The sequence below is a fragment of the Pezoporus wallicus genome, unplaced genomic scaffold (genome assembly GCF_028554395.1).
Source record: "Pezoporus wallicus isolate ANWC-B61680 ecotype Strahan unplaced genomic scaffold, APGP_CSIRO_Pwel_v1 contig_10094, whole genome shotgun sequence".
Taxonomy (NCBI): Eukaryota; Metazoa; Chordata; class Aves; order Psittaciformes; family Psittacidae; genus Pezoporus; species Pezoporus wallicus.
In genome coordinates, this window is record NW_026639160.1 from 333,611 (window position 1) to 361,502 (window position 27,892).

At 37.9% G+C, this 27,892-nt stretch overlaps 1 protein-coding gene across 6 annotated transcripts; it reads left to right on the plus strand.

Annotated features, from left to right (window-relative positions):
- On the plus strand, positions 1-27,700 carry SECISBP2 (SECIS binding protein 2). Of its 6 annotated transcripts, none has more exons than XM_057413801.1 (17): positions 1-191; positions 1,951-2,143; positions 4,185-4,314; positions 4,718-4,935; positions 5,975-6,062; positions 9,331-9,455; positions 10,025-10,183; positions 13,236-13,337; positions 15,109-15,228; positions 16,405-16,537; positions 19,057-19,226; positions 20,783-20,921; positions 21,951-22,080; positions 23,828-24,048; positions 24,770-24,924; positions 25,357-25,558; positions 26,309-27,700. In XM_057413801.1, the coding sequence occupies exons 1-17, from the start codon at positions 16-18 to the stop codon at positions 26,416-26,418; spliced, it is 2,571 nt and encodes an 856-aa protein (XP_057269784.1). In that variant the 5' UTR covers positions 1-15; the 3' UTR covers positions 26,419-27,700. The 6 variants fall into 6 exon arrangements, with proteins under 6 accessions (XP_057269784.1, XP_057269785.1, XP_057269786.1 ...); XM_057413802.1 differs by having other exon boundaries at positions 10,028-10,183; XM_057413803.1 differs by having other exon boundaries at positions 4,188-4,314.
- Positions 27,701-27,892: the final 192 nt, after the last annotated feature.

The window sequence follows — 27,892 nt, forward strand, 5'->3', positions numbered from 1 at the left end:
AGCATTAATCTTCAGATGCATGTAGCCAAAAACCATTTTGTTTCTCAGGGCATCAAGTTGTCAGCGGAAGTCAAACTAGTTCCAAAACACGCGGAGGCAACTGTGGCATGGTCAGAACCCTCAGAAGCATGTGCCTTTCCTAGGTACTTAACTACATGCTACCCACTTGTTCAGGAACCATCTTTGAATAAGTATGTATATTTTCTGATTCTTATTCCTTGGGGGATTTTAATCTCGTTTTGAACATTGAATATTTTTATAAAGTCAAGGCTTTCATGCCTTAATGTTCTAACTGTAGAAACACTTGTGCATTGTCTTAATGCTTTAGGTTTTTGCAGTTGTGTTCTGGTGTATATCTGGTAATCTGTTTGTACTTTAGAAAGAGCTGAATCCAGTCCTTGAATGATTGTGTTATGACAAGGCTGGGGTAAATATAGTCACATAAAAGGAAGAGAAAGATCCTCTGAGAAGGTTTCTCATGCTGTAAAACATTTTAATGATGCATGGGGCTCCTCCTTGATCTCTGCTCCACAACCCATGCATCCTCAGGCAGTTTTAGTAAAAATGGTGCAAGTTTCTCAAAGGCTTTTTTTCTAATAAGGCCTGGAAAAAGAAGGCATTCGTGGTAGACTTACAAAAGTATTGTTAACCGCAGAGCAAGCTAGAAGATAGCCCATACAGCAGGATAGGAAATAATCAAGTCCTGTAAGAATCTTTTGATGTTACGTAGTTCTCTGGGTGCTTCTCAGAACTTTTAATCACTGAATTAATTTTGCAGTTTCTGCAAAGTTATTGGTGCACTGTAACAAGTTAGGTTAGAGCCTTAGTGAACACCTTCATTCTTTGTAGGCCTTTATTTTATCCTACATGAAATCTAAGTATTTTCAACCCATTTTGATTTGTAATAGAAATTTAACACTGAAGTATGGCCTGACCTGTGCATTACAAAAACTACAGCTTTAGCATTAAATTAATTAGCATTTAAAAACCACCAGCAGACAGCAGCAATGTTCTGATTAATGTTTTCCCTTGTTGGGACTGAGCCATAGTTGTTTTTTTGATTGTTCATTTGTTACTTCTCTGTGTGTGAACTATGATTGTAAGAATTGCAGCAGGCAGTAAGAAATATGTTATCTGAAGCCTCTTGTTTTCTGTTTTTCATTATTTACCAAAGATTCAGAGGTTGACCCCGTTCATGGTGAACAAGTTTAAAAACTAAATTCAGCTTTCTTAAGCTGAGAAATTTCCTTTTTCACTAATCACACTTAGATCTCAGCATATAGTTTCTGTCCAAACTGTAGGATGAAATTGGAAGGGAATGTTGAGTGTACATTTGAAGGAAAAAGGCATGCCCCAGGCACATGTTTTTATAAACTGTGATGGTTAAATGCAGGTCAGTTAATGATTACCTTGTCATTCTGTATTGTAGTTCATCTATTAATTCTCGATCTTGAGCCCATGTCTTATACCCTATAAGATGCTATACTCCTACTTTGTTATTACAGCATTATAAGACAGGTCTTAATGATTGCATTGTTGTAGTCAAGTATGTAATTCATGTCATGTAGTTTGACTGTGGTTTTGGTTTGTTCCACAAGAAAAAGCCTACTGAAAGAAGGTACAAATAATCTTGATAACCTTAAACAGAAATGAGGACTTTAACTGCAAAGCAGACTAGCTTTGAAACTTGGAGACAGATAAAACATCTGTTTTAAAATATTTGCTAAACTGCATGATTGCCCAAATCAAAATTAATTCTTTTTAATGCAGTCCACAGCATTGACTGAATACTTAATTGAAGTAACATAGAATAGTTTTCTTCTGAAACATAGCTTTCTTGTTAAACAAATTCTTCAGCCATGGAATGATACGTTTATTTAGGCAAAAAGTATATGCTGAAGTTGTGCCCTGGAATGACTTCTGATCTATTTCTCAATGTCTGTCACATAGTATTCTAGGAGATCCTGCCTTCCGTGAATACTCCAGCTGCTCTTACTCACCTGATGTTGTTGCAAATGCATATCCAGTAGCTAGCTCATCGTATCACTGTAACAACTCAACACACTGTAATGGTTCAGGAATAGTCAGTGAATCAGCTGAGCAAACGTATCTAATCAGACAAGAGAGTAAGAGTCTTTCAAAGGTGAGCAAATACTTTTTTTTTAAAATTAAAACTAAATTCTTATTTTAAATCAGTCTTTCTAAATGTTTGGTTTGTTTTTTAAAGCAAGTAATCACTCTCTATTCTTGTGATAATGTATGTCATTTCAAGAGGATGGTAGTAATGTGCCCAGTCACACTTCAAAAAAAGCTTATAGAATGCCACATTTTTTTTCAAGCATTATTTTTGGAACATGAGGAGAATTTAATCCTCTTTCCTCAGAGAGCAGCTTCAAGGTAGGAACCAAAAAAAAACCCACAAAAACCAAACCATTCACTACTTTCATTTTTTTACTCTTTTTTTTTATTTTTTTGACTATTTGAGCCTAAGGGGGTGAGTGGAAGGGCTTTTTTTTTTAAGCCCAGTGGCAGCTTCCATGAACCTGATTTAAGAGAGACCTGGTGGCTCTAATCAGCTATGTGGCTGATTAGTGGTGAGACCACACCTGTCACTGAAGGATTTCCAAGAACTGCTACAGGTAGAAAACAGTCCATAGGAAAGTACGAACTTGTGTTGGTATGGTGAAGGAAGAAAGGTTTGTGTTAGAAATACTGTCTTTCAATCAAAGTAAAACAGGTGCTCAGTAAAAATGTCATTTTGTGTGTGTGCCTGTTTGTGGGTAAATGTCATGAAACTTGGATAATATTTTCAAACAAAAATGTAGACAAACTCCTTGAAATACAAAAATAAAGGAAAAAAACTAAATGTATTATTAACACATCTCCCTCTGTGGTTAGGTATTGTGTCTCTTGGGTTTGAAAGGCTATTGTTGTTTCCAACAGGTTCAAGTAATCTGTTCTTCAGTCACATCCCTGTGGTGGACTTTACTCTCTAGTCAGAGACCTGGTAACTTCACTGTGGTCAAGCATGTGTAAGGGAAGTTGTAAGATTAGGTCCTAAGCATGCATTACTAGACATAACATACAAAGGCTAGAGACCTAAAATCAGTAGTTTTCTTGCTGAGAGAAAACTTAAACACTGAAGCTGTCTGGGGAGATAGCTAGCTCAGCATTAGCGCAGGTGATATAATATGAAGAAACTTAGTTTAGCTACTAGGAGTTCTGTAGTTTCTGCAGGAGCTTGGGGCGCACTATGTACAGTTTTACCGTCCTTTTGCCATTGTTCCCTGTTTTGGTTTGAGTGTTCTGTTTGGTTTTGGGGGGGGGGGGGGGGGGGAGGGAGCTTGAAGATAAATGTTTGGTCTTTGCAGCTTTGCATTAATTTGATCACATCTCCTAAAGCTGTAACAGTTTAGCTTTGGAGGCCAGGAAATACCTTGTACTGCCACCCAAGAAAATAATGTTGCTGCCAGATGTGCTTTGAATTTAGTCCAGCATCCTGCGATCAGAAAGAGTTAAGCCACTCATCTAGGTTTATACAATATACTTTGTAGAGATGCAAGCCAAGTGATTGTTCCTTGCCTGAGGTACTGGTTCCTGAGCCAGCTCTGCCAAACTTTCTTGTGAGAATCACAAGACTTTCAGGACTTCACAGTGTAGGTGAATGTGTTTCTTTCACTGCAATTAAATAGTTGTATCTTTTCTAATTACTTCACCTGCGCTGATTGTTCTGGATATTGTGACATCAGTCTTGCCTAGTTTTGCCTTTAATACATGGTTTAGTTGAAAGATTTGAATGCTTTTGAGATTTTTGCCCTGGTCCCGAAGAAGCTGTTTTAGAACACCAGTCTGGGTGATTTAAAGCCAAACAATTGTAAACTAGTGGAAATGCTGAGATCTTAAAAATACAGTTGTCTAGCTACATAAAGAGTAATCAATCCCTCTTGTTTGGGCTATAATGTGTGCTAAAAATGGCACAATTAACAAGATAGAAATAAATAACAAATCTCTAACTGGCTGTTCCTGGTTTTACTGGTTATTTGTGGTTATGGTATACTAACTATGTTGTATTAACTTGGTGGTCAAGCTCCACATGTACAGGTAGTTAACTGTAACCCAAGGCAAACTTGATGACTTTACAAAGTTCAAATAAAATTAACTAAATATGTAACAAATACTTGCAGCAGAGGAGACCAAAAGAGAGTGAGAAAAAATTAGACAAGAAAAGGCATGATGGAGATGACTGTTCTGTCAGAATTGTGAACAAGACATCATACCAGACCTCTGCATGCAGCAGGGATTCCATGAAGCCAGGTATGAATGTATTGTTTGGTTAGAAATACATCAGATGGACATGAAATGGTTGACTCTGGTTCATGACCATGTTTCTAAATCTAGAATAATTAAGAAGCAGGATTTCTTTCCTGTGTGACTTCTTGACAAGGGACGGTGACTTACATCTTTTTGCTGATTGAACAAATTCGGGTAAACTGATAAGAAAATTTTCCTAAGCAGGCATCTGAATTTACAGTTGCTTGTTGAGTAGGTGGTGTTTATATCCATTGGTTATAATTGTTGTCTGTTTTTTAGTATGAGCTGTGTGTAGCAATAGTTCTTGTGATGGTTACTATAGTTATGTTAACTACTGTGCTATATAACATACCTTGAAATGATCACCAGCAGGTTTAATTATTGAGACTTTACATGCTTTTTTCAGACAGGTTCAATAAAACTACAAACAGGAAGTCAACTCAGACTCCAAAAACAGAGTCTCTTCCTGTACCTGCATTTGAAACTGCCATCCTGGATTTCCACAAGTCACAGAGTTTGGAAAGCAATGAGAATGCACAGCATAGGAGTGGACACATGTGTTCAGCGGGAAGTAATATTACGTGCCTTCGTCAACCACAGATGTCTTTTTGGTTGAACACACAGGTTAGCTGATACTTTCATGTTGTAGAACTTTCATGTTGTAGAACTCGCCAAGTTCAAGCATTTCTGAATGCAAGTATTTTGCATTCAGTGTGGTAGTTCACCTTGCAAGCAAGGAAGTTCAGAGTTAGAGATTTTACAGTTCTTTTTGTGGGTGCTATTAGTGCTTGCTGTCTCTGTTTTCTCTTTCTCAGTAGTTTTCTGTTGTCTGTACTGCCAGTAGGTAGGGGAAAGCCAAGTACTGTTAAAATCTAGATTAGTACTGCTAGGGTCTAGACTTCTAGCTTGCCTGTATGGAGCGTGCATGTTCCTGAGGTTTCTTAACAGCTGCTTGTTTTCTCTCTTACCTGGAAAAAAATAGGTAAGGAGTCACTTATCCAATAGTTTTAACAGATAAAAATAATGTAATTGCTTTGTGTTAAAAGATAAAAATAAGAAACAGAACTCCAGAAGGAGAAGAAAAAAAAAAAGTAAGCATTTAATTTTATTCTTTTTGATTTCCTTTGATTCTCTATTTGTTAGTAAATACAATACTGACACATTTAGCAGCATGTTGTATACACTGAATCAGATTTTTCAACAGTGATTAAAAAGGAATAATCTTGAAAGATCTAAACATCATATTATTTCCAGTGTGTTGGGTGGAAAACTGCCTGTGATGGAAAAAAGATCTTGCTGCTGTCAGTTGTGTTTCCTTTTACATTGCTACTTTGAGTATGATACGGACTTTGTTTCTAAGGTATTTGGAACATTAAAACTTCATTTTGTTAGTTCTTAGAATAATTGTTTGGGTGCTTTTGTAAAATGTAAGAAGTCATCACCCTGCTTTTACAGCATTGGAGAGGCATTTGATTATGTTTTATAGGGCTGTAGGGTTGAAATGATGGGTTCACTGAGAAAAGCGACAAAAAAAGCCAGGCTACAGAATCCCCTACACATTTATCTGCACAGGTTGAGGATTTTTTTAATTTGGGGGGGGGGTGTTTAGCACTGTTTAGTGCAGTGATGTTACTTTTCTGACAGCTGGGTGTCTGTTTTACAGCGTGATTCCTCTGCAGAAAGCAAAGCTTCAACCAAAACTTCAGATGAAACGGTAGCCAGCTTAATTCACTCTTCATTTGATGGTAGAGGTAAGCACTCCAAATACAAATTATTTGCCTGTATTTTAACTGCTTGCATTTCATCAGTTTGAAAAGCTAAACTGTTCTGAAGAGCTGTTGGTTGTAACATAACAAAGGAATTAAACAGCAAACTTGTTACAGAGGAAATAAAACCTGAAGAATGAAGTTTCTTTCAAATGTGATGAGTGCTTATTGCTCATTCTTGCTCTCAGGTTTCATCATCAAATTAAAATGGATTACAGAATCACAGAATTGTTTAGGTTGGAAAAGACATTTAAGATCATCGAGTCCAACCCTTAATCTGTCACTGCCAAGTCCACCAAAACCATGTCCCTAAGCACCACTTCTGTGCATCATTCAAATAGGTCCAGGGACAAGAATTCAACCACTTCCCTTGGCAGCCTGTCCCAGTTCTTTTGATGTAGAACTTTTTCTTAATACCCTATCTAAACCTTGCCTGGAGCACCTTGAAGCCATTTCTTCTTGTCCTATTGTTTGTTACTTGGGAAAAGAGACTAACACCCACCATGGTACAACCTCCTTTCACATAGTCATAGAGAGTGATAAGCCTCCCCTTCAGCCTCCTTTTCTCCAGATTAAACAGCCCCAGTTCCCTCAGCTGCTCCTTATAGGATCCTTCTCCAGCTTTGTTGCCCTTCTCTGGACGTGCTCCAGCACCTCAATGTCTTTCTTATAGTGAGGGGCCCTGAACTGAATACAGTGTTCAAGGTGCAGCCCAGTACAGAGGGATGATCATTTCCCTGGCCCTGCTGGCTATGCTATTTCTTTTTGACTGCCTGGGCACAAGCTGGCTCTTGTTGAGGCGCTGTCAGGTCCCAGGTCCTTTTTCACCAGGCAACTTCCCACTCTTCCCCAGGCCTGTAGTGTTGTATGGGGTTGCTGTGACCCAAGTCCGGGACCCAGCGCTGAACCTTGTTGAGATTTATTATGCCATTGGACTTTGCCTGTCAGTCCAGCCTGTCCAGATCCTTCTGTAGAGCCTTCCTGTCCTCAAGCAGATCAATACTGCTGTTCAACTTTGTCATCTGCAGACTTACTGAGAGTACACTCGATTATCTTGTCCGCATCATCAGTAAAGGTACTAAACAGGACTGGCCCCGGTACTGAGTACTCTGTTGTGTCATTGTTGCTCAAGGGCAAGTGTTGCTGTAGTTGTCACCCATGTTGTGTGAGAGGAGATAAAGTAATGCATATTGATTATTGGAAGTCTGTTGAATTGCAGAATCATTAGGGTTGGAAGGGACTTCTGGAGATCATCTAGTCTGACACACCTGCCAAGATTATATTTTTTTCCCTAAAGTAAATGAGAGGTAAGTAGTGGATTAGTTTAGGTGAGCAGATTTGTTTTAAATAGCTGGCAGTCTGGAGTCTAGTATGTACCCCAAAATTATTCCGTGGCATATGTTATTTCTGTCAGGTTTTTTAAACTAAGAAGTGTAGCTGTGGAGAAGCATGGTGCTGAAATGCCCCCTTTTTATTTACCTGTTGTCTGGCTATGGAGATGCAGAACTTGGTTTTGTTTATTGTTGTTGGGTTTATTTTAATAAACTGGAACACATTAACAAGTGGCTAGTTTCAAGTAAATATTTAAATTTAATTGAAATCCTTAAATCCAGAATTATGTAGTAATAGGTTTTGTTCAGTAGGGCTCTTCTTGGAGGTATAACATGCATTATGCATTGAATTGTCTTAAGTGCCTCTCACTAGATTTCTGTGTGTACACAGGCATGCACCAGTCTGGACAGTTCAGTCCTTACTTCCCACTGACCTTCAGAAAGGACAGCTTAATCTGTCAAAGTACTTCGAAGGGCCCTCTAAAGATAGAGTTATTCCAGAAACATTAAAGTCATCTGATAATGTTTTTCTTCTAACACTATCCTCAGTTCCTGTCCCCCATAATAAGTAGAAGTTTGTTGTGGGTTGACCTTGGCTGGCAGCTAGACTCAGCCAGCCACTCTCTTCCTTAGCAGGACAGGAGGAGAAAATGAGAGAAAAAAGCTTGTGGTTCAAGATAAGGACAGGGAGATTGCTCACCAGTCACTCATCACAGGCAAAGCAGACTTGACTTGACAAAGTTTTATTTGTTGCCAATTAAAAACAGGGTCAGATGGTGACAAAACAAACCCCAAACTAAAACCACTTAATTCCCACCCTCTCTTCTTCAGGCTCATCTTCACTCCTTCATTGCTTACTCTTCTGCCTCTTTGTTGCCCTGAGTGGCACAGTGGGATGGGAGTTGCAGTCAGCTCTTAACAGCTTCTCTCAGCAGAGAGCAGCAGCTCCTTCCTCTGCGGGGGCACAGCGTGTCTCACCATGGTATTCTTCATGGGCTGCAGGAGCATCTCCTCCCCCTCCTTCACTAGCCTTGCTGTCTGCAGGGCTCTTTTTCTCACACTTTTTCTCACACTTTTTCCTGCACAGTGCAACTCCTGCACAGTGTTTTTACCCTTTCGTAAATACGTTATCACAGAGCTGCCACTAGCATTGCTGCTTGGCTCAGCTGTGTGTCTGGCATTGGATCTGTTTTGAAGCCAGCTGGGGCTGGCAGAGTCCATTGTTTCACAGAGGCCACCCCTGCAGCATCCTCCTACTACCAGGACCTTGCCATGTAAACCCATTACACAATTCAGCTTTTCACTGAAATGTTTTCCTCATTCTTAAAGAACAAAGTAGGTTTTGTTCTGTGTTATCTGAGTTACAGGAATAGTTACAAAATTAATTGTGAGTTCTTTGAAAACATTGATACCTCTGAGTGGTGGTGGGTTATGTTCTTGTACCCTGAGGCACATTAGGATGTCTTTCACCTAGTACAAATGTCTGTAAAACTGTGGAGTTTTTAGAAAGTAGAAATTACAGATGTGGCCTTACATGTGAAAGCTGTGTGAGTGAGATAAATATTAAAGGAATTTTGTGTATAAATATAGCAATAGTTCATTATTTTAAAGAAAAAAATAACTTAGAAAATGAACATGGAATTATTTGTATGTAATCACTGTGATTTACAATTACAATTTGATTTGGCTAAATGTGTGTATATAGTGCTGGACAATATATGGGGTGGTTACAATTCTAGAAAGCTTTCTGGAGAAAAGAAATGTGAGTGTCTTATTTCAGTCCTTCCTCAGAAGGAATATGGTGCTCTGCTGTATTTGCTAGTTCTTGATTAATGCTTGATCCTTTTTCTTTTGAATATTCGAGAAATATTTTTGAGACATCTTTGTATTTTTCCTAATGGCATTTCCTGAAATACCTGCAGATGGCTCTGCTCAGCCACATGTGTCTTGGGCCATGGTACTTTCACAGCCCTCAAAGAAAATTGTGTCATCACCAGTACCTGAACGTCTTTCCAGAGGCAAAGGCAAGCAGGATAGTAAAGTGAAGGTACTTGAGAACTGTCTGCTCTAAACCAATTACTGTCACTGTGTGATTGTGTCTCTTGATGTGAGACATTGCCATTTTTTTCCTAGGCTCTGTACAGTGTCTACTTCTAATGTAGCTTTTTAAGAAGTAATACAAAGTTACCTTGTTCTTATTAGCATTTTTCTTCGCTTGTAGTGGAAAAGAATAACAAGATGTCAAAAAGACAGGGCTACTCCAGCAACATGAACTTTCAGCTTTTAAGCTGGACTTTTCTTCAGATTCCTTTCCCTCAGAATGAGACATGAAACATGAAACTCTTGCCTTATTTGGGTGAATGTTTCCTAGTGAAATCCCAGTAGACCCGATATAGTTTGATAACGTGCAGTGTGCTTCAAATGAAGATTTTTTTTTTTTTTCCAGTAGCTCTAACTTTCTAAGAGATCCTGAATTTTCCTGTTTACTTAATGTCCTAGCCTGGATTGATTAAGATACCCTTTAGTTGTGTAAGTGTGATTGTTTGCATTTATTTTGGTAGGTGGTACTGAAATAAATCAATTTCTAACGATCACACCTCATGATTTTTTTCCCAGCAGTCAGAAACAAAAAATGACGCTAGTGATAATGAGCCTGAAGAAGGGTCGGAAAAGAAGAAAAAAAAGAAGAAAAAAAAGAAAAAAACAAAGTCGCCCACTGATATGGAGAAACCTCAAAATGAATCTGTTATAATACAGGAACCGCCAAGGATTGAGGTACGGTGAAGAGATCTTTATTGTTGTATTTTTAAGTTACATAAATGTATTAGAAGACCAGGTGTTCACACAGCTTTGTACAAATTTAAGTTCAAATCCCATTTGTAGAGGATATTGGTTGAAGTCCATTTCAGTTGAGATGATTGTCAGAAGTTACTGGTAAGGAATAGTTATGCCTTTTGACTTGTCACATGTTCAGCAAGCATGGGGGAGTACAAAAGTCTTAGGATTAAATTTGGAGTGATGCATCTGAGAGTCTGCAAGGTACAGTAAAAGTCCAGTTTCCTAAATTACAAGCATTCTGTAGTAACTGTTGCAGAAAGCAAAGTGCACAAGGGATGGAGAGCATAGTGGGTACCGCAGTTTTAAAGAATGTGGTACTGGTATTACAGTTCTACCCATATCACATTTGGAAGCAATTTCTGCATAACACAGTTGTGAATTCCATTTTTTTTTCCAAATTAATATATGCATATTAGTATTTTGATACTTTTGTGTATAAGTGGTTTGAAGATTTTAGGCACTCCCACATTAGAGAATAGTAGGTCCGTGGTTTAACTGTGCTTCACTGAAAGCCCAGTATTGTACAGCACTGTGAACATGTGTTGATCTATAAATTTGATGTAGTGTTACATAATGTTCAGTCTGTGAAATAAAAGCATAAGGAAGCCTTCCTAGGTGGCTTCAGTTCTGTACATGGAAGATGGAGCAGAATTACGGCTACACATTCTTTTCATGATGCCATCCATTGTCCTGGAACAGCACAAGAAATTACTGTTACAGATGTCTTTGTTAGACAATTACAAGTAGAATCAAAGATCTGCAGGTTCTTTCCCTCATAAGAACATCCCTATTTTTACTGTATGCTGCCATACAATGTCTGACCTGTAAATGACTTACTATCTGAATGTAAACGGCATAGTAGTATTCACAGAAAATAGTAATGGGGCTGTTGAAGACAAAAATGGTAAACAGTGGCATAGAATCGTGGAACAGATCATATGCATTGCACTGAAATGTGTGATGTAGATGCAGCATCTGTTGCGACAGCAGGGGGACAGCTTTCAGACCCTCCTGGTTTGCTGGGAATGCTTGTGTGCTCATTAGTGTGAAAAGTGGGTGAGACGCTTGTATAATGTTCTTGAGATAGACCAGCATGAAAGGATCATACACACAGAACTTTACAGCCACGCAGGATGTTTAAGAAAATTCTGCTATGTGCAGCAGCTCACTGGAGCAATACATTGGATTGCTTGTTAGTTTTATAAAACTCACTCATTTATAGACACTCTTAAGGACCATAAATTGATGCATTTGCTGATAAGTAATCCTGTTTTTCTATACACAGTGATAGACCCTAAGCTAGGTATTTCCCCTGAAAAAATTAAAGCTGCTATTGATACTGAGGTCGGTGCTGGCAGTACTGGTCAAACATGCAGTCAGTCCTGGAAATTATTAGGAAAATAGAAAAAAAATGGGTTATGATAATATATAAATTCAGAACGTGTCCAGTCTAAATATAGTGTGAATTTTGTTTTCTTGTGTTTCCCTCACTCCATAAAAAGATACACATACTTGAACTAAAATAGATAGATAAAAGGCTCCAGGAATAATCAAAGATACGAAGCAATTTTTGTGGGAGGCAAAACTGAATAAACTAGTACTTCTCAGTCTGTAAATTAGATGACTAAGTGGTATCAGAAGTGACAAGGAAATAAAAAATAAATTATCTAATCTTTGTCCTCATTTTATTTGAAAGCACTAGAGTTTAGTTATTCATTCTGCTAAAGGACATTGAAAATGCCAGAATTTTATTTGAATTCAAGAAGTGTTTGGTCAGACTGAAATAAAAATTAATTCTAGTGAGGTCTGTATATATGTGAAGGTACTAGCTCTATTTCAGGATATCCCTAAGCTAAGAGTGCGTTAATGAAAAACTCCTTTTCTTGCAGTCATCTTTTCACATACTCCCAAGCTTCTTTAAAAGTAGTTCACTGCATGAAGTATGTCTGTCCTTACGCTACAGCTTCCTAGCTTGGGCTGCTTAAATGAAGTCTTTCAGGCTGCAAAATAAATGGTCTGTTCAGAAGCACTGTATCACAGCTAAAAAGGCCTTTCAGAAAGTGGGAGGAGAAGCAATGGAATGAAAACCAAGCTGGTGGATCAGGTTCATTATGATTGAGATAGTGGATATAAGGTGACCAGTGTAGAGCAAGCTCCAGTCTGCCTGCACTTAGTTAATAGAGTCTGGATAATGTTTCCTCTGCTAATAAAATTACTCCTGTATCTAAGCCTACATAATCACTTGAGCTATCTGTTTATTTCCATACTGTAGTCAAGAGTTGCTACCCTTTTGCCTGCCCATTCTGTTCTTTGCAACTCGCCCGTTTAAGGCAGAATTACACATCTGGAAATGGTACTGGAGAACAGGGAAATTGTTTGGAAGGCTGTTAAATGATCTGAAGAACACTCCTTTAGGAGCCATTTACCTCTAATTATTTGTATCAGCTGACAGCAATAACAGCTTGCTGTTGGAAGTTTCTTAAACATTGTAGTGCTGATCATAATTTCTGGCACTGTACTTGGCTTCTGAGTTTTTGATAAGCAAGTGTTTATCAAAAAGCCAAGTGTTTTTGATAAGCAGAGAGAAAATAAATTTTCATGTAGGAAAAATAAGTTTGAGAATATGGACTAAATAGTTCTTATTAGTACTATAATTCAGGGGGCCTATAAGGGTGCTGGGGAGGGACTCATCATTAGCTACTGTAGTGATAAGGGGTAGCGGGTTAAAACTTAAACAGGGAAGTTCAGATTGGATAAGGAAGAAGTTATTTACTGTAAGGGTGGTGAAGCACTGGAATGGGTTGCCCAGGGAAGTTGCGAATGCTTCATCCCTGGTGGTGCTCAAGGCCAGTTTGAACAGGGCCTTGGGTGACATGGTTTAGTGTGAGGTGTCCCTGGCCATGGCAGGGGGTTGGAACTAGATGATCTTAAGGTCCTTTCCGACCCTAACTGTTCTATGATTCTGTTATCTTCTGATTTACTTGTGTAGGATGCCGAGGAGTTTCCTGATCTGGCAGCTGCCTCTGATAGAAGAAACAGGCTAGGATCTCAGAAATCATCATTTACTCCTGCTGTCAGGAAGCAGTCTGAAGTAAGTTATCTTAAGATATCATGTGAATGTTAAGAAAATGAGCAGTAAAAATCTACAAGTTTTGAGTGTGACTAAAGGTGGAATTCTTTTTCCTGGTGTTTATGACATGAGGGTCTGACTATTGCAGTCCTTTTGGGTACCCTGCGGACAATGAAGAGCTAATCACTGTATTCAGTAGATTCTTATCATACCAAAGGACATACCTTTTTGGTCTCTGAACTGCTGCTAATTCCAGTATAGACACTTCTAACTAACACCCAAAGTTAGTTGAGATAAATGGTGTTTAGGTTTTCTTCCTATAGGTAGTGTTCTAGTTTAATTTTACATGCCATAAAAATAATAGTACATTGCTTTTAATTTCTGTGTTTGCTGTTGGTTCATATAATCAAATTTCAAGGGCATCTGAATAGTGTTAACACTTTGTTCTCAATCTGTGCAAGGGTAAGAGTTCGAGTCTAACAGCAATTATAAACTCAAGGGTTTTTGGTATTTTCTTTTTTACCGTGAGTGAAATAAATCCCAAATATTAATTTGGGAATTCATTCAATATGAGAATGGATCCCAGGCTTAAATCACAAGATTAGAAATATTTAGAAATATTATTGTTCTTGCAAAGTAAATCACATAAATAATAAATGTCAAATTACAGGTTTCTGTTTCTTTGAAACTACTTTTGCTGCTAGAAATGTTTGTCATTGGTTTTGTATCATTATGAATATTAGTGGTTAAAAAAAAAAACCAAAACACAAAGAAAGAAACCCTTTGTTTTCTTTGTTTGAGACAGTAAATTACATTGATAGGGAGAAACAAGAAGCAAAAAACAGATTGCTGCTCAAATCAATTTTCTTATGCTATTCAGACTTGCACCTTAGATGATAGAAACCTTTTAGCTTTGTAAATATATGTAGGATATAGGCTTTTATAAAGTTGTAAAGACATGTTCAGTAAGCTGCTCGTACTCTTCTGTAACAGGTATTTGAAGATGAAACTGCCTTACTGGGTTTTTTTAGTTCCAAATCTGAAAAAGAAGAAGGAAATCATGAGTCTGTAGCATGGTAGCCAATAGATGATCACACTTCTAGAAAGTCATAGTAAGATGTTGCCAAAGCCTTCCCCTCTTCAGGTTGAAGAACCCCAAGTCTGAAGGCCTTTTATGATAGGAGAGCTGTTCCATACAGCTTTTGCATCTCTAACCATTTTTGTGCCCTTCCTCTGGACCTGCTCTAGGATGTCTGTGTCTTTGTTGTGCTGAGGACCCCAGAAGTGCACACAGGCCTCCAGCTGGGGACACGTAAGAGCAGAGAGTCAGAATCACTTCCCTGGGTCTGCTGGCCACACTTCTCTTTATGCAGCCCAGGATATGGTTGGCTTTCTGGGATGTGAGCCTACACTGCTGGCTCATGTTCCGTTCTTAATCTGCCAGTACTTCCAAGTCCTTCTCTGCAGGGCTGCTCTCAGTCCCTTCAACCTCTACTCTGTACTGATGCTGGAGATTGCCCCAGTCCAGGTCTAGAACCTTGTACTTGGCCTTGCTGAATTTCATGAGCTTTGCACAGGCCCAGTGCTCAAGCCTGCCACGGTCACTCTGGATAACATTTTCCTCAAGTGTATCAGCTGTGCTACTATGCTTAGTATCATTCACAAACTTGCTGAGGGTATGCTCAATGCTACTGTATATGTTCCATTTGAATTTAGTATCACCTTTCTTTGCCCTTTCCATGTGTCTAAATAGTTACTCTTCCTTATCACCTTTTGTCTCTGAATTTCAAAGATTCATCTAACAGAAGAGCCTTGGAATAGTTGGTCTCCCACACTAGATGGAATTCCCAAAGTGGATGGTGTGTCAGGGAAGCAAGCTTTGTCTTCTGTATTAGAAAGAAAGAAAATGCAGGTAATTGAATTCATGTTTGAAAATAAATTTCAAAATGACAAAGGAAATTAGCATGTTTAAACATAAGACTAAGTCAAAGCTCATCTGCGATTGTACTCATACGTTGTTGTTCATACTTTGAGATGTGACAAGATCTTCTTTATTAGAAGCACTCAGTAATAGTAATTGCTAGCTTTCAGTTTGTGATAGAGTGTTTAGGGAAAAATACTACATTTTCATTAATGTCTACTACTAATGTAGTTCCAGATATCAGGAATTTTTCTTTCACCTCTCTTATTTGATCATGGCATAAATCCACTCCTAAATGATTGTCTTAAGGAGTTGGGAACCTCTTAAAAGTGTTTCTAGTAGATTAAGACAAGGAGGCAAGGAGATCCACTTAGTTTGGGGCAAGGAGAAGACATACAGAGCATCAGTGAGGGGGGTAAGTAGTTCCATGTTGGTGAGTAGGTTCTGCTGTAACTCCAGTGCAAGATGAGGTCCTAGCTCAGAAGGAGGAGGTCACATTCCTTAACCCTATTGTAACAGAAGCTATAATGAGTTGATCTCCAGGATAAGACTTCTAGAAGTACAGAATCTGAGAGTCATTTACTTAGTCTGTTCTGCCTTCATAGTTTGCCTTTTTGTAGTCTATTCGTTTGTAATCTTTTTATAGTCTGAATCATTAAATGTGGTGCCAAGTGTGGAACACCACTTTTGCCTTCTCTTCAAAGCAGACAGAAAGATTACTGCTTATAAGGATGTGTGCATAAAGATGATGACAACTCTTCATAATAAGGCATTGAAGGTAATGATATATGTGAACTGCAGTGACATACCATGGAAGATTCACAGAGTAATTTTTCTGTACTTTTATTTTTCAATTCTGGTAGGCCTTTTCTTTTTCAAAGATAGGTGGCAGTCTGACCAAAGTGGGAGCCCAACGTAAAGCACCTCCTTTATTATTTTATGCTTTTATGTTTTGTTCAAGTAGCTATTCAAGGTATTTGAGCTGTTTCTGATTTTTTTAATTTTTCACATTAAAGTTTTTGTGTATTTAAGTATCAAAGTACTTTCATTGTATTAAGTTAAAAAATCAAAAGTATCATGGATGAAAATGTTAGGAGTGTATTACACACTTTGCAAAATAGCATTCTGGAATGGAGAGCATTATTAATTGGTTCTGAACTTGTTCAGGAAACATCCAGGAGCAGTGGAAAGAAGAGTCAGATTCCTGTGCAGTTGGATTTGGGTGACATGCTGGCAGTCTTGGAGCAAAAGCAGCAAATAGAGAAGTCAAAACAGTCTTCTAAACCTGTGGTGTTTTCAGGTATTGGTTACAGTGAAATTTCATTTCTTTCCATTTGATTTTAAGTATTCAAAAGTTAAATGTAGCTGGATTTCGGATCTATAATGATGTCTGAATATGCAGGCAGGAGCGCAGTTCACAAGAAACAGAAGAAAATGAAGGGTCTTTAAAAAAATATTTTTGAAGCATGGCGATTTGAATTGTTTGGGGGTAGACTTGGGGAAAGAAGATCTTTAGGAGAATGACTTGTAAAAAAGAACACCTTACATAAATGTGAAAGGTGATTGAAATTTGGCTTTGACAAAAATGCTTATGTTTGTGGAAGATTTTGCTTTTTTCTTAAAAACAGGTTTGTGATCTGAACCTGCAGGAAGGGACTAAGCAGTAACAAAGGCTTTCTTATGCTCCTCTAAAATCCTAGAGCTCTAACTTATGTGAAAAAGCTCCTTTGCAAACAGAGGGGTTATATGAGTCAGCCCCAGCCAGAGGATGAGTTGTGCCATGCCTGATAATTATGGAATAATTGCTGTCAACAAAGTGCTAGGTTTTGGTGATGGAGAGACTTTCAGGCCATGCGGATGCAAAACCAGGAAGCAGAAACAAATAGCTCAGTGACAGTACTGTAGGTCACAATTTAGTGTTGGCTGTGTTAGTGCAGTATATTTTGCAAAAAAGAAACAGTACTTGTTAGAATTTAGTGATAAGTTTTCTCTCCTTATTTGAGTAAAGATTTTTTCTAAATATTATTTCAGAAAGGGAGCTAATCATGAGAGGATTTAAAGCAGTATGATTTAAATGGTAGCAATATGATAGCTGAGCTTGAAATAAAACGCTTAAAATACCAAGCCTCAATGAGTTTTCCTCCAGTAACTGAGAGAAATTATAAGATGCTTCTAAAAATACTTTTTCTGTAATTGATTTTTTTGTTTTTTTCTTTTGAGTCAGCCACACTCAGTACTGCAGAGGTGCTAATAACCAGGTTTATTTCTGTAAAATTACACAGTATGTGAATTGGTGAGATAGTGGAACAGAAAGTTATGGGTCACAATACCTGTTTTCTAAGAGTAAATTGTGTCTTAAGCCTGTGTCTTAATCTGGTACAGGAGAGAAATTGGTGTGTCATATTCATATCCTGGAAGTATAAAGTAGATGTTACCTCAGCTTTGCACTTACTTGAACAGTCAGTGCACCCATTAAATTGGTGTCTACACAAAATTTAGCTTTAGTTTGAGAAGTGGCATTGTGCTGACCTTTGTAACCAAAAGAGCAGCACAGTGAACAAGAAGGGCAAGGAGTGTGCAGACAAAATTATTTTATTCCATTTACCAGATTTACTTAATTTGGGAAATAACTTACGGATGAAGCAGCACAGTAATGTAGTAATTATTCTGATTTAAATTATGTTTTGGAAATGTATCGGTAGTGCAAACTGACACAAACTGTTGAAGCCATCAAGTTCAGGAACATGAGAACTCTGAATTTGAAATGAATGAGGTGATGTACACAATGAAGGAAATATAATCTGTCTGCAAGATGTATACTTATGCACTGCTTTAAATCCAGCTTCAATTCTTGTAGCCACCTGTGCTAACATACTGCTCAACTTACTTGGCAGTGTTCTCAATTTGCCTTTGTTACAGAGCCGCAAAGCTGCAGTGTAGCAGTTTTATGAAGTAAACTGTTCATGCTAATAGTACTGTATGTGATGTTGGAGGATCAGCATATAAATACCTTGAAAACCGTAAATGAAGAGGGCTCAAGACAAACTGCCAGAATCTTTGAGTGTTTTTTAGGGGGAGAGAGGTTGCCTGAGGCACAAAGGTGTCAAGCTCATTCCACTGATACTTACCTCATCCTCTTCATTGACTTTCTAATGTAACCTGGTTTATATCGCAGGTAACTGAAGTTTGACAAAGTGCTCTCACAAGATACAGCAATTTCTACTGATAGCAGCTGAAAAGGGAGAATAGTTTAGGGTGTCAGGTCATGGTGTGGAAGGTCCAGGTTCAGTGACTTTGCCAGTCATTTAATGCTTCTCTGCTCTGAATCCTCTGAAAAATACATGTAAAGTAGACATCTCCTGAGACCTGTGCTGGTTAAGCAAAAGAGACATAGCTGTAGCTTTGAGTTACTCACTACCCATCTGCAGATGAACTTCATCCAACTTCATTAAGGTGTAACAAATGGTAGGAGTGTTACAGGTTATTTATGTATTTATTTAAATCTGCAGTACTGCTGCTCAGTATTTATTTTAATGCAGTGCAGAATCTCCGGAGGATGCCATTGTCATAAAACATGGAGATTTCTGAAGGTTTACCAAGCCACTTTGGTGTGGTGTTGAAGGTAGCTTGGAGTGCAGTGTTTTGCCAAATTCTGCTTTGGAGAGTTAATGACAGAGGATTGCCTATAAGTATTATTAATAACAACAAAGATTTAATATGTGTATACTAGTCCTAATCCTGTCATTAAACTTGCATTGGATACTGGTTTAGGTATTTGTTATTGTTGTCTGATGCAGACTTTTGTTTTTTGTATTTCAGTTGGTGGTGCCATACCATTGCTTTCTAAAGAACCTACTACAGCCACAAAAAGTCACCGATCAAGCCAAGGAAAGATGCCTCATAACCCTTTGGATTCCAGTGCTCCTTTGGTAAAGAAAGGGAAACAGAGAGAAGTCCCTAAAGCAAAGAGACCGACACCTCTTAAAAAGGTGCTCGTATGTTTACCTCAAATAGTACAACATAGGTTAATGTACATTCAGTATTAATCTGTGAGTCTGTTAAACCTTCTGGAGTGGAGATGTGCATCTCAGCCTCTGCTGTTCTAAATTCTTTCCTTGGTTTAAAAAAGGGGAGGAAAGGGAGGGAAGAACAGTAGCGTCTTGCTAAGTAGCACATACAGTTTCTCCCAGAATATAATTTCTCACTTAAATCACTTGATAGCTGAAAAAAAGTGCCACTACAGAAGTGTGAACACACTGTTGGTATTGCGGGGCATCCAAAGAAGCCGTATTTGGTTTGGAAAAGCTATGCTGATCTGCGGGACTAGGGAGAAAGGATCAAAGATATAATTTGATATTTCTGTGCTCTTCCAAGCCAGAACTTCAGCTGACTCTGTGGCAACTAGTATTAGATCCACCTGGAGATTTCTCTTGTATCTCCCCTCTTTATCCATTCACATTGCTTCCTGTCATGTCTTCTATACAGAGATTTTGAGATAACACTCCATTGCAGGGTTACTTTTTGATCTAGAACAATTCTTACACAGCTAGTGAAGGTAACGAAGTAGTCAGTCTGTGCTGCTTAATGGAATTTGAGAACTGCACAATATAAACAACGTATAACATGTAACAAAACTGTAGGGGGTGATACTAATTACTATGTCTTCTGGCTGTTCTATCTTCATGTAATCTGTTTTTCAAAGTAGATTTGAGAAGACAAGGATTACTTTTTCTGTGTAATATCTGTGTTCTGACTACGGAAGGACACTTATTTTTGTTGTTTGTTCATCTTCGACAAATGCAAATGGAGAAATTTACTTTTGCAGTTAGGTTCTCTGATGTAATTACAAATTTTGGGTAGACTGGCTGAGCTAGTGATCATACATACAGTAACTGCTTCTTAGCAGATATAAAAGCGGAGAAGGAAGATGAGTTGCAGGAAACTGATTATTGCTTTCACCTACAGTAATGTATCTGGAGCCAACATACGTCATCCTTTCCTTCCTTCTGTGTACCATACAGCTTAGCTGTCCATAGTAATTTCTTCTCTTTTTCCTCAACCAGCAAATGCAGAGACAGCAATCTATTAGTCTGACTCAAGGGAAATGAAATAAATAACAAGGAAATAAAGGGGAAGAGGAGTTGTGCATATATACGTGTATGTGTGTACCTGAGTGTTTGGCTGAATTGCCTCAAATTGACAGTTTGAAGAAGAACGATAAAGATGAAGTCTTTCACATGCTTCTCTGCATTGAAGCAGTTTGTTCCTTTAACTTTTAGTTCTGCCTTTCATCCATAGTAATGATTTTCTCCATCCAGACACTAATAATCATGGAGAAAGTACTTTTCTGTGTACAGCTAGGGAATATATTTCCTTCTTTCTATGTGCAGATTAAGCCCCAAATGTTGTAAACTTTGACTGATAGTGCCAAACCTCTTTATGAATGATTTGTATGTAACACTTGGTAAGAGAAACTGCTGTATTATCTGTGTGACATTGATTTGGGTTTTACATACATATATATATATATTTATTTTTTTTTTAGATTATTCTGAAAGAAAGAGAACAACGAAAACAGCAACACCTGTTAGTACAGACAGCAGTACCAAAAGATGAAGATAGTATTTGTAAGTCTGCAGAAAATATTATCGAAGATGAAATGCTTCCACCAGATGGTCAAGCAGGTATCTTTCAAAAGAAAGCTATAATACAGCATGTAGATGGAGATTTGATAGTCAGCACACTTAGTGCTTTGACAAATGTGTACGAAATGTGCTTAAAAAGAGGTACAATAATAAAGCGAAGTTCAACAAGATTCGTGAAGTTCACAAGGTCAAGGTCCTGCACCTGGGTTGGGGCAATCTGAGTGGAAACTGGATTGAGAGTAGCCCTGAGGAGAAGGACTTGGGGGTGTTGGTTGACGATAAGCTCTGCATGACCCAACAGCATGAATGTGCTGCCCACAAAGCCAACCGTATGCTGGGTTACATCAAGAGGAGCAGGTTAAGGGAGGTGATTCTCCCTCTCTACTCTGCTCCAGTGAGACCCCATCTGCAGTACTGCATTCAGCTCTTGGGCCCAAACACAAGAGGGATGTAGCCCTGTTGGAGCAAGTCTGGAGGAGGCAACAGAGGTGATCGGATGGCTGGAGTACCTCTCCGGTGAAGAAAGGCTGAGAGAGCTGGGCTTGTTCAGCTGGGAGAGAACAAAAGGCTCTGGGAGACTTTGTAACAGTCTTTCAACACCTGAAGGGGGCCTGCAAGAAATCTGGAGAGGGACATTTTTACAAGGGCATGTAGTGACAGGGCAAGAGGGAATGGTTTTAAGCTGAAAGAGGGTAAACTTCCATTAGATACTAGGTAAAAATTCCTCACTGTGAGGATGGTAAGACACTGGAACAGGTTCCCAGAAAAGCTGTGGCTGCCCCATCCCTGGCAGTGTTCAGGGCCAGGTTGGATGGGACTTGGCAACCTGCTCTAGCGGAAGGTATCCCTGCCTGTGCAGGGGTTTGGAACTAGATGATCTTTAAGGTCCCTTCCAACCTAAACCATTCTGTGATTTAAAAAAAGAAAAAGAAATGTATGACCTGTTTCCCTGCTACCACAGAGTGCTGTAATACTGAAGTAATGACACTTCAAGATATACTTGACAAGTTTGTCTTTTCACAATGCTTTCTGCATTTTTTCATTGAGATATCTTTATTTACATGATAGCTGTTCCTGTAACACAAGTTGCCGAAGGGTTTCTTGAGAACACAGGGGTAGAGGAATCAACAAAAACTTCTGTGACCTCAAAGCAGCCAACCTCTAATCTTCCAAAAATCCACAGCAGGAATTTCAGAGAGTAAGTATTGATTGTACTGATGTATTTCTATAGTATCACTGATAACGGCAATTTTGAAACAAGGATAATATTCTGTGTAACAACAACTGGAGTTTAAACTGAAGGTTCTAATTTTTCTTTTGGTTTTCCTTTTTTTTTTTTCCTCACAGTTCTTCTCTGTGCTGACACACAAACAGAGAAGTGTTATGCACAGAAATAGTCTGTGCATTTCTGTAATTCCCACTTCAAAATGCATGTTCCTTGAGTTATAAAAAGAGATGAGAAATTCATTAGAGGCTAAGGAAAGAAAAGGAGGTGCTCTTAAAGTACCTTATTTTACATAACTGGAGTACCAACTTAGGATTTAAGAAAACAAGTAGTACTCTTATTTTTAGGGTGTACTTTGATTTTTCTGCTACTCGACCAAATGACAAAAATGTAAGGAATGTAATCAGCCAGACATTTGCATGGTGTGGTTAGGCAAAGAAGTGGAGATTTATGGGTTATTATGCACAAACACTTTCAGTTTAGTTTAAACAGATGTGTATCCATGTTTCCTTATAGAAGAAGAAATAGTCATTACTTTATATGACGTAGGAGATCCAGTCATGACAGTTTAAAATAGTTACTTTAGGTTAAGCAGTGTTCTAACATTTAATTTTCCTCCCATAAATGCACCACTGGGCTTTTTGCAGCTGGCGTTACAGTATCAGTTAATATTGATGCACCCATTCTTTATCTTCTTGATGTCATGTGTTATCTCTAATTTAACTTCTAACTTTGAAGTTAGAAATTTGAAATTACTTAATCTGTGTCCATGCAACATTGTTTAACTGAAAGCACAGTTTGAGTTGAATATGTACAGTGTAACTGTTCTGCCTATTACAGGATGTAGAGCATTCAGCAAAGCTAGAATTTTTTGTCTTTGGATTAGATTTCAGTGATTTAATAGATTTGTCTTTGAGACTTAGTAAGTCTGGAAATAGTAAATAAAAACCTCAAAGTTTTGAGATAATTGCATCTCTTAAGATGGGGGACAGATTTTATGGTCTCGTGTCTCATAATCTTATGTGAACTTACAACTTGGCATCTTTCTGTTGACTCTGCAGTTGAGATATCTTCAGGTTTTTCTCTTTGAGATCCTTCTTTACTGAATGATTCTTTGTATAAAAGATTTCCCAAGGAATACTGGAAGAATTAAGTACATCCATTTTTATCCTTTCCCAAGAGCACCACAAGGCTGTACTCTGATAAGTAAAATAGGATGACAGGCAAAAAAAAAATGACACCAGGGAGAAGGAATTTGATCCAGATTTCCATCTTTGCTATAGATAGTCTTGCATTTATAGAAATAAAATAAAATTCTATACTTGGTTGCTGTACTTTGATTGATACAGGTCAAAGTAAATGTCCTCAGAAAAATGCTCCAATAGAAAAACGTGTGTATATATGTATTTATTCATATTTATATATATAATATATAAATATATTTATTGTACATGTGTGCATGTATTTTTCAGTATAGTTTGATTGGGGAGCCAGATACTGCAAGTAACAGAACTTACTGGAAGTTCTTAGCCAGTGAAAAAATTTGTATTTAAGTTTTTGTTTTCATGTATATAGCAAGTATGTTTGGAGTGGAAATAGAACAAAAGCCAGAGACATAGAATAGAAGGTAAACTGTTTAAATTTTACATACTTATTACATATTTGTATTATATATTTGTAATTTTAGGGGGTTTAACATTTAATTGATCCTTTCTTCCAGTTATTGCAGCCAGGTACTTAGTAAAGAAGTTGACAATTGTGTGACAGATCTCTTAAAAGAACTGGTTCGTTTCCAAGATCGCTTGTATCAGAAAGATCCAGTAAAGGCCAAGATAAAACGCAGGCTTGTTATGGGTCTCAGAGAAGTTTTGAAACACCTGAAGCTGAAAAAACTGAAGTGTGTCATCATCTCTCCTAACTGTGAAAAGATTCAGTCAAAGGGTAAATATGGTTGTTAAATAAAAGAAATGCAAAAAAGCAGACTCTGTATACTGGAAGTATTATTTTTGGAGGAACTTTTTTGCGTAGCCTTTGAAATCAGTCATACAAAAATGCCTTTCTTACTTAGATTGTTTACTGCTGTGCAGCTGAAGAATGAGCTAAATCAAGACTGTCTGGGGTGGTGGAAGTTGCCTGAAACTAGGTTCTGGTTATTAATTTGCAGTGCAGCCACACAAAAGATTGCACTTGTACAGCTGAGAAGGGACAAACATTACTAATGCCAGCTGTGCTGCCACAAGAAGTCCTGCTGTATCAGTCTCTTTCAGATTGACAATAAGTTGTCAGTAATAGTTTGTGTAAAATCTGTGGTAATTATTGTTATTACTTTCTGTTAATTCTTAAACAATGTTGTAGCAACCAGGTCTTGTCTTTTACAAGAATACTGAATTAGATTAAACTACACATAGAACAAAATACAGAACACAGGTAGTCTAAAGATACTGCTAATTAAGAATTAAAAAAAAAATCAAATTCTCCTTTAAAATTCAGATCTCATGCTGTTATCCTTGTATTTTTTCCTGTAAACTCTTAATTTCAAAATGTCCCATAATCTTAGGGTTTTGGTTGTTTTTTTTTGCTTTTGTACTTTTAAGAATATTGTCCTTTATTTACAATTAGCTTGAATATTGTCATTCTTTGCTGATTTTATTGTCTGCTCCAGGTGGGTTGGATGAGACTCTACACAATATTATTGACTGTGCCTGTGAACAGAATATCCCATTTGTTTTTGCCCTTAATCGCAAGGCTCTGGGCCGATGTCTGAACAAAGCAGTGCCTGTGAGTGTGGTGGGAATTTTTAGCTATGATGGGGCTCAGGTAAGCTGAAATACGTAGGTTTATAGTTTTGCTTAGCTTTACTTTTTACTTGTAGAGGGTGAGAAATACTGTGACTTTAAGGCTTTGTTTGATTGTTTTGATATTGCATGCTTTATCCCAGTTGGGGTAGAAGCCGGTGGCTCATCTGAAAAATTGGTTTTAGAAGTACAGACACTCAGCACAGTTCAGATAAGCAGTATGGCCACCTTTTCCTGATATCTACTCCTCTATCTACATGTTTATTGTTTTTTTGGTTTTATTTTCAAGAGAATGGGTGTTTTTATAAGTGCTTTTTCCTATCTTTATATATACTTGGCTGCTTTTATGTACAAACTTACATATGATCTATAAGGAGTATTCATTATAGATTTTCATGGAGATGATAAACTTACTATATGATTTAAGCTCTACTAATATTTTGTATTTACATAGGACCATTTTCATAGAATGGTACAACTGACAACAGAGGCCAGGAAGGCCTACAAAGATATGATAGCAGCTTTAGAGGAAGAAGCTGAAGGAGGACCAAGAGAAACCCAACCCAGCATCTTAACCACTGAATATGAAAAAAATGGCTTATTAGAAACTGGGAAAACACCTTCCAAGGACTCCGATGAGGATGTACCAAATTATAGTGAGTATTTACTGACTTGGGTTTGATTAAATTTTCATTCAAAGTGCTCTTCAATGTTACCATTTTAACTGAAACAAATGATACCTGTCACTTTAGCAGATGGTATGGGTGGGAAATAATTATTCTTTATGATTTCTCCCCTAATTTTATAAAAGTCTTGGAGAAAAATGCTCTCTGAAATCCACTGATGGCAGGTGGTCCTCATTGCTTTGTCCAAAGATATTTAACAGAGCTTCTTATTATTTCTATTTCTAAAAATATCCTCTAAGCTTTTTGCTAGAAATGCACACTCTGTAACTATGGTGGACTTACTTAAGTTTTGTGTGGAAGCATGTTTGAAATGCATCCTCCTGTCTAAAAGTGTTCATGTGTTGTAAAGGCCTTCTACTTCCAGAAGCACATTCCTGCAGCTCTGCTCAGTCACCAGGCAACAACAGTTACCACTGATAATGGGGAACTTAAAACTTCTTTCAAAGTGTTGAAAACGTTGAGGATTTTTTGAAGTTGTACCCACCTTCAGAGTTAGCCTTGCTTGAGCAGGGGTCTGGACATAAAGACTTCAATGGATCCCATCACTCCTAAAGTATTCTTTCATGTGTCATCTGATGTCACATGGTGTATCATGCCAGAGTGCCAAATTATCTCAGCACTTACGCTGAGAAGGAAGTAGAGAATTAATGTGATTTTTCATTTTAAGTATTTCCTCAAGTAATATACAGTAACCTGTTTGTTTATTCTAATATTCCCTAGTTAAAATCTGGAGGAGAAAACTTGAAGAAGAGTATAACCCATATGCACTGAAACTGGAAGAGGGTGCAGCGGCTTCTGAATTCACTGTCACCGTGTCAGAGCATCAGTAAATCCAGATCCAACTCTATTGGGCTTTTAATTATATTTTTTCAGACCACTAAGAAGAGGGTAGTAAAATACAATAATCTAAGAAATACCTGAAGTCAGCTATGTAAACTGTTCTGAGTCCCTCTAAGCAAAATAGGCATTGGAGCAAATGAGGCACTGGCTAATGCTTCTATGTGTTTGGTTGATCACTATAGCAGCTGATAACAGCAAATTGTCTTACCCCCAGAAACAACTTGGAGTGGATTTATAGACTAGCATTGATTTGTTAGTGATACAACATAGCAAAAGATCTTGCTAGAAGAGTAATTTTATTTGGGAAGAGATACCATGAGCCAGAAGGTTGGGACTTGGGATTTGCTTTTTGTAACTCTTTTTTAAAGAACTTCACCTGGGTTTTGTTGTAGGTTTGCTTTGGTTGGTTGTTTTTTTCTTTCTTCTTCTGAAGAAACCTGCTCAGATGGGCAGGCTGGCATCGGTGTCACTGTCCTGCAGTCAGCAAGAAATGTATTCTGGGTAGGCAGTTTGGTTGAAGCTAATTAAGGAAGACCATCATGACAAAGTTCCCAGTCAGCTCTTCTTTGTGGTATATTTGTTCTTCTGGGATCATACAGCAGGTATAAGGGAGAGTATAAAATACAAAGGTCTGAAATGCCTGCAGTGAAAACGTTCTCTTTAGAAATTTATGAAGTTGATTTTGCTACTAAGGACTAGTTTGACATATGTCCTGCTTTGAAGTTATAGGCTGTTTTCTGAAGGACAGCATATATGCCAGCCTGCCATCCTATCTGTACCTTCTCCAATGCTGACAGACTCCTCATTCCTTCAGTTTGGGGTTGTGTTGGTACATATATGAAAAAGTTTTTGATCAATATCAGAATGTATCTAAGGCGGGGAAAATTTCTATCTATCTTAAAAAGCTAAATGTGCTCATAATGATGGTGGAGCACCTTAGTGGGGATGTCCTATATAAATACCAGTGTTTACAAGTTGCAGATATAAGAGAACAAATAAAGAAACTGGAGCCTGAAGAAAGTAATGAAGGATGCACATGTAACTTGGCAGTTGTTCAGAAAGATGATAGAGATGCCATGTGCTGCTGCCAGCATCTCTGAAGTGTGTCTAAGTAAGTGCTTCATATATGGAACATTTGTAGTGCAATAATTTGGAAAGTAGCGGCCTTGTGAAGTTAGAAGTGACATAAAAACTTTGAATAATTTTGAAGTTCAAACCATTTTGTAGAATGTAAATTGTATTAAATCTGTTACAATATATTGATTCTATAAAGTATGGTTGTGACTTAATTGAACTCTTCTGATGGACATTTAATGATACTTGAAATGTCCGCAAGGGAAGGAATGTCAGCAGGGGAAGTCCCCTTAAGCTGCGGTGCACAGCTGATCACTGGTTATGACGATGATCTTTTTGTGTTAGTTTCTTCTAATTAAAAAAGTGAAACATCCCAGTGATGAAAGATGG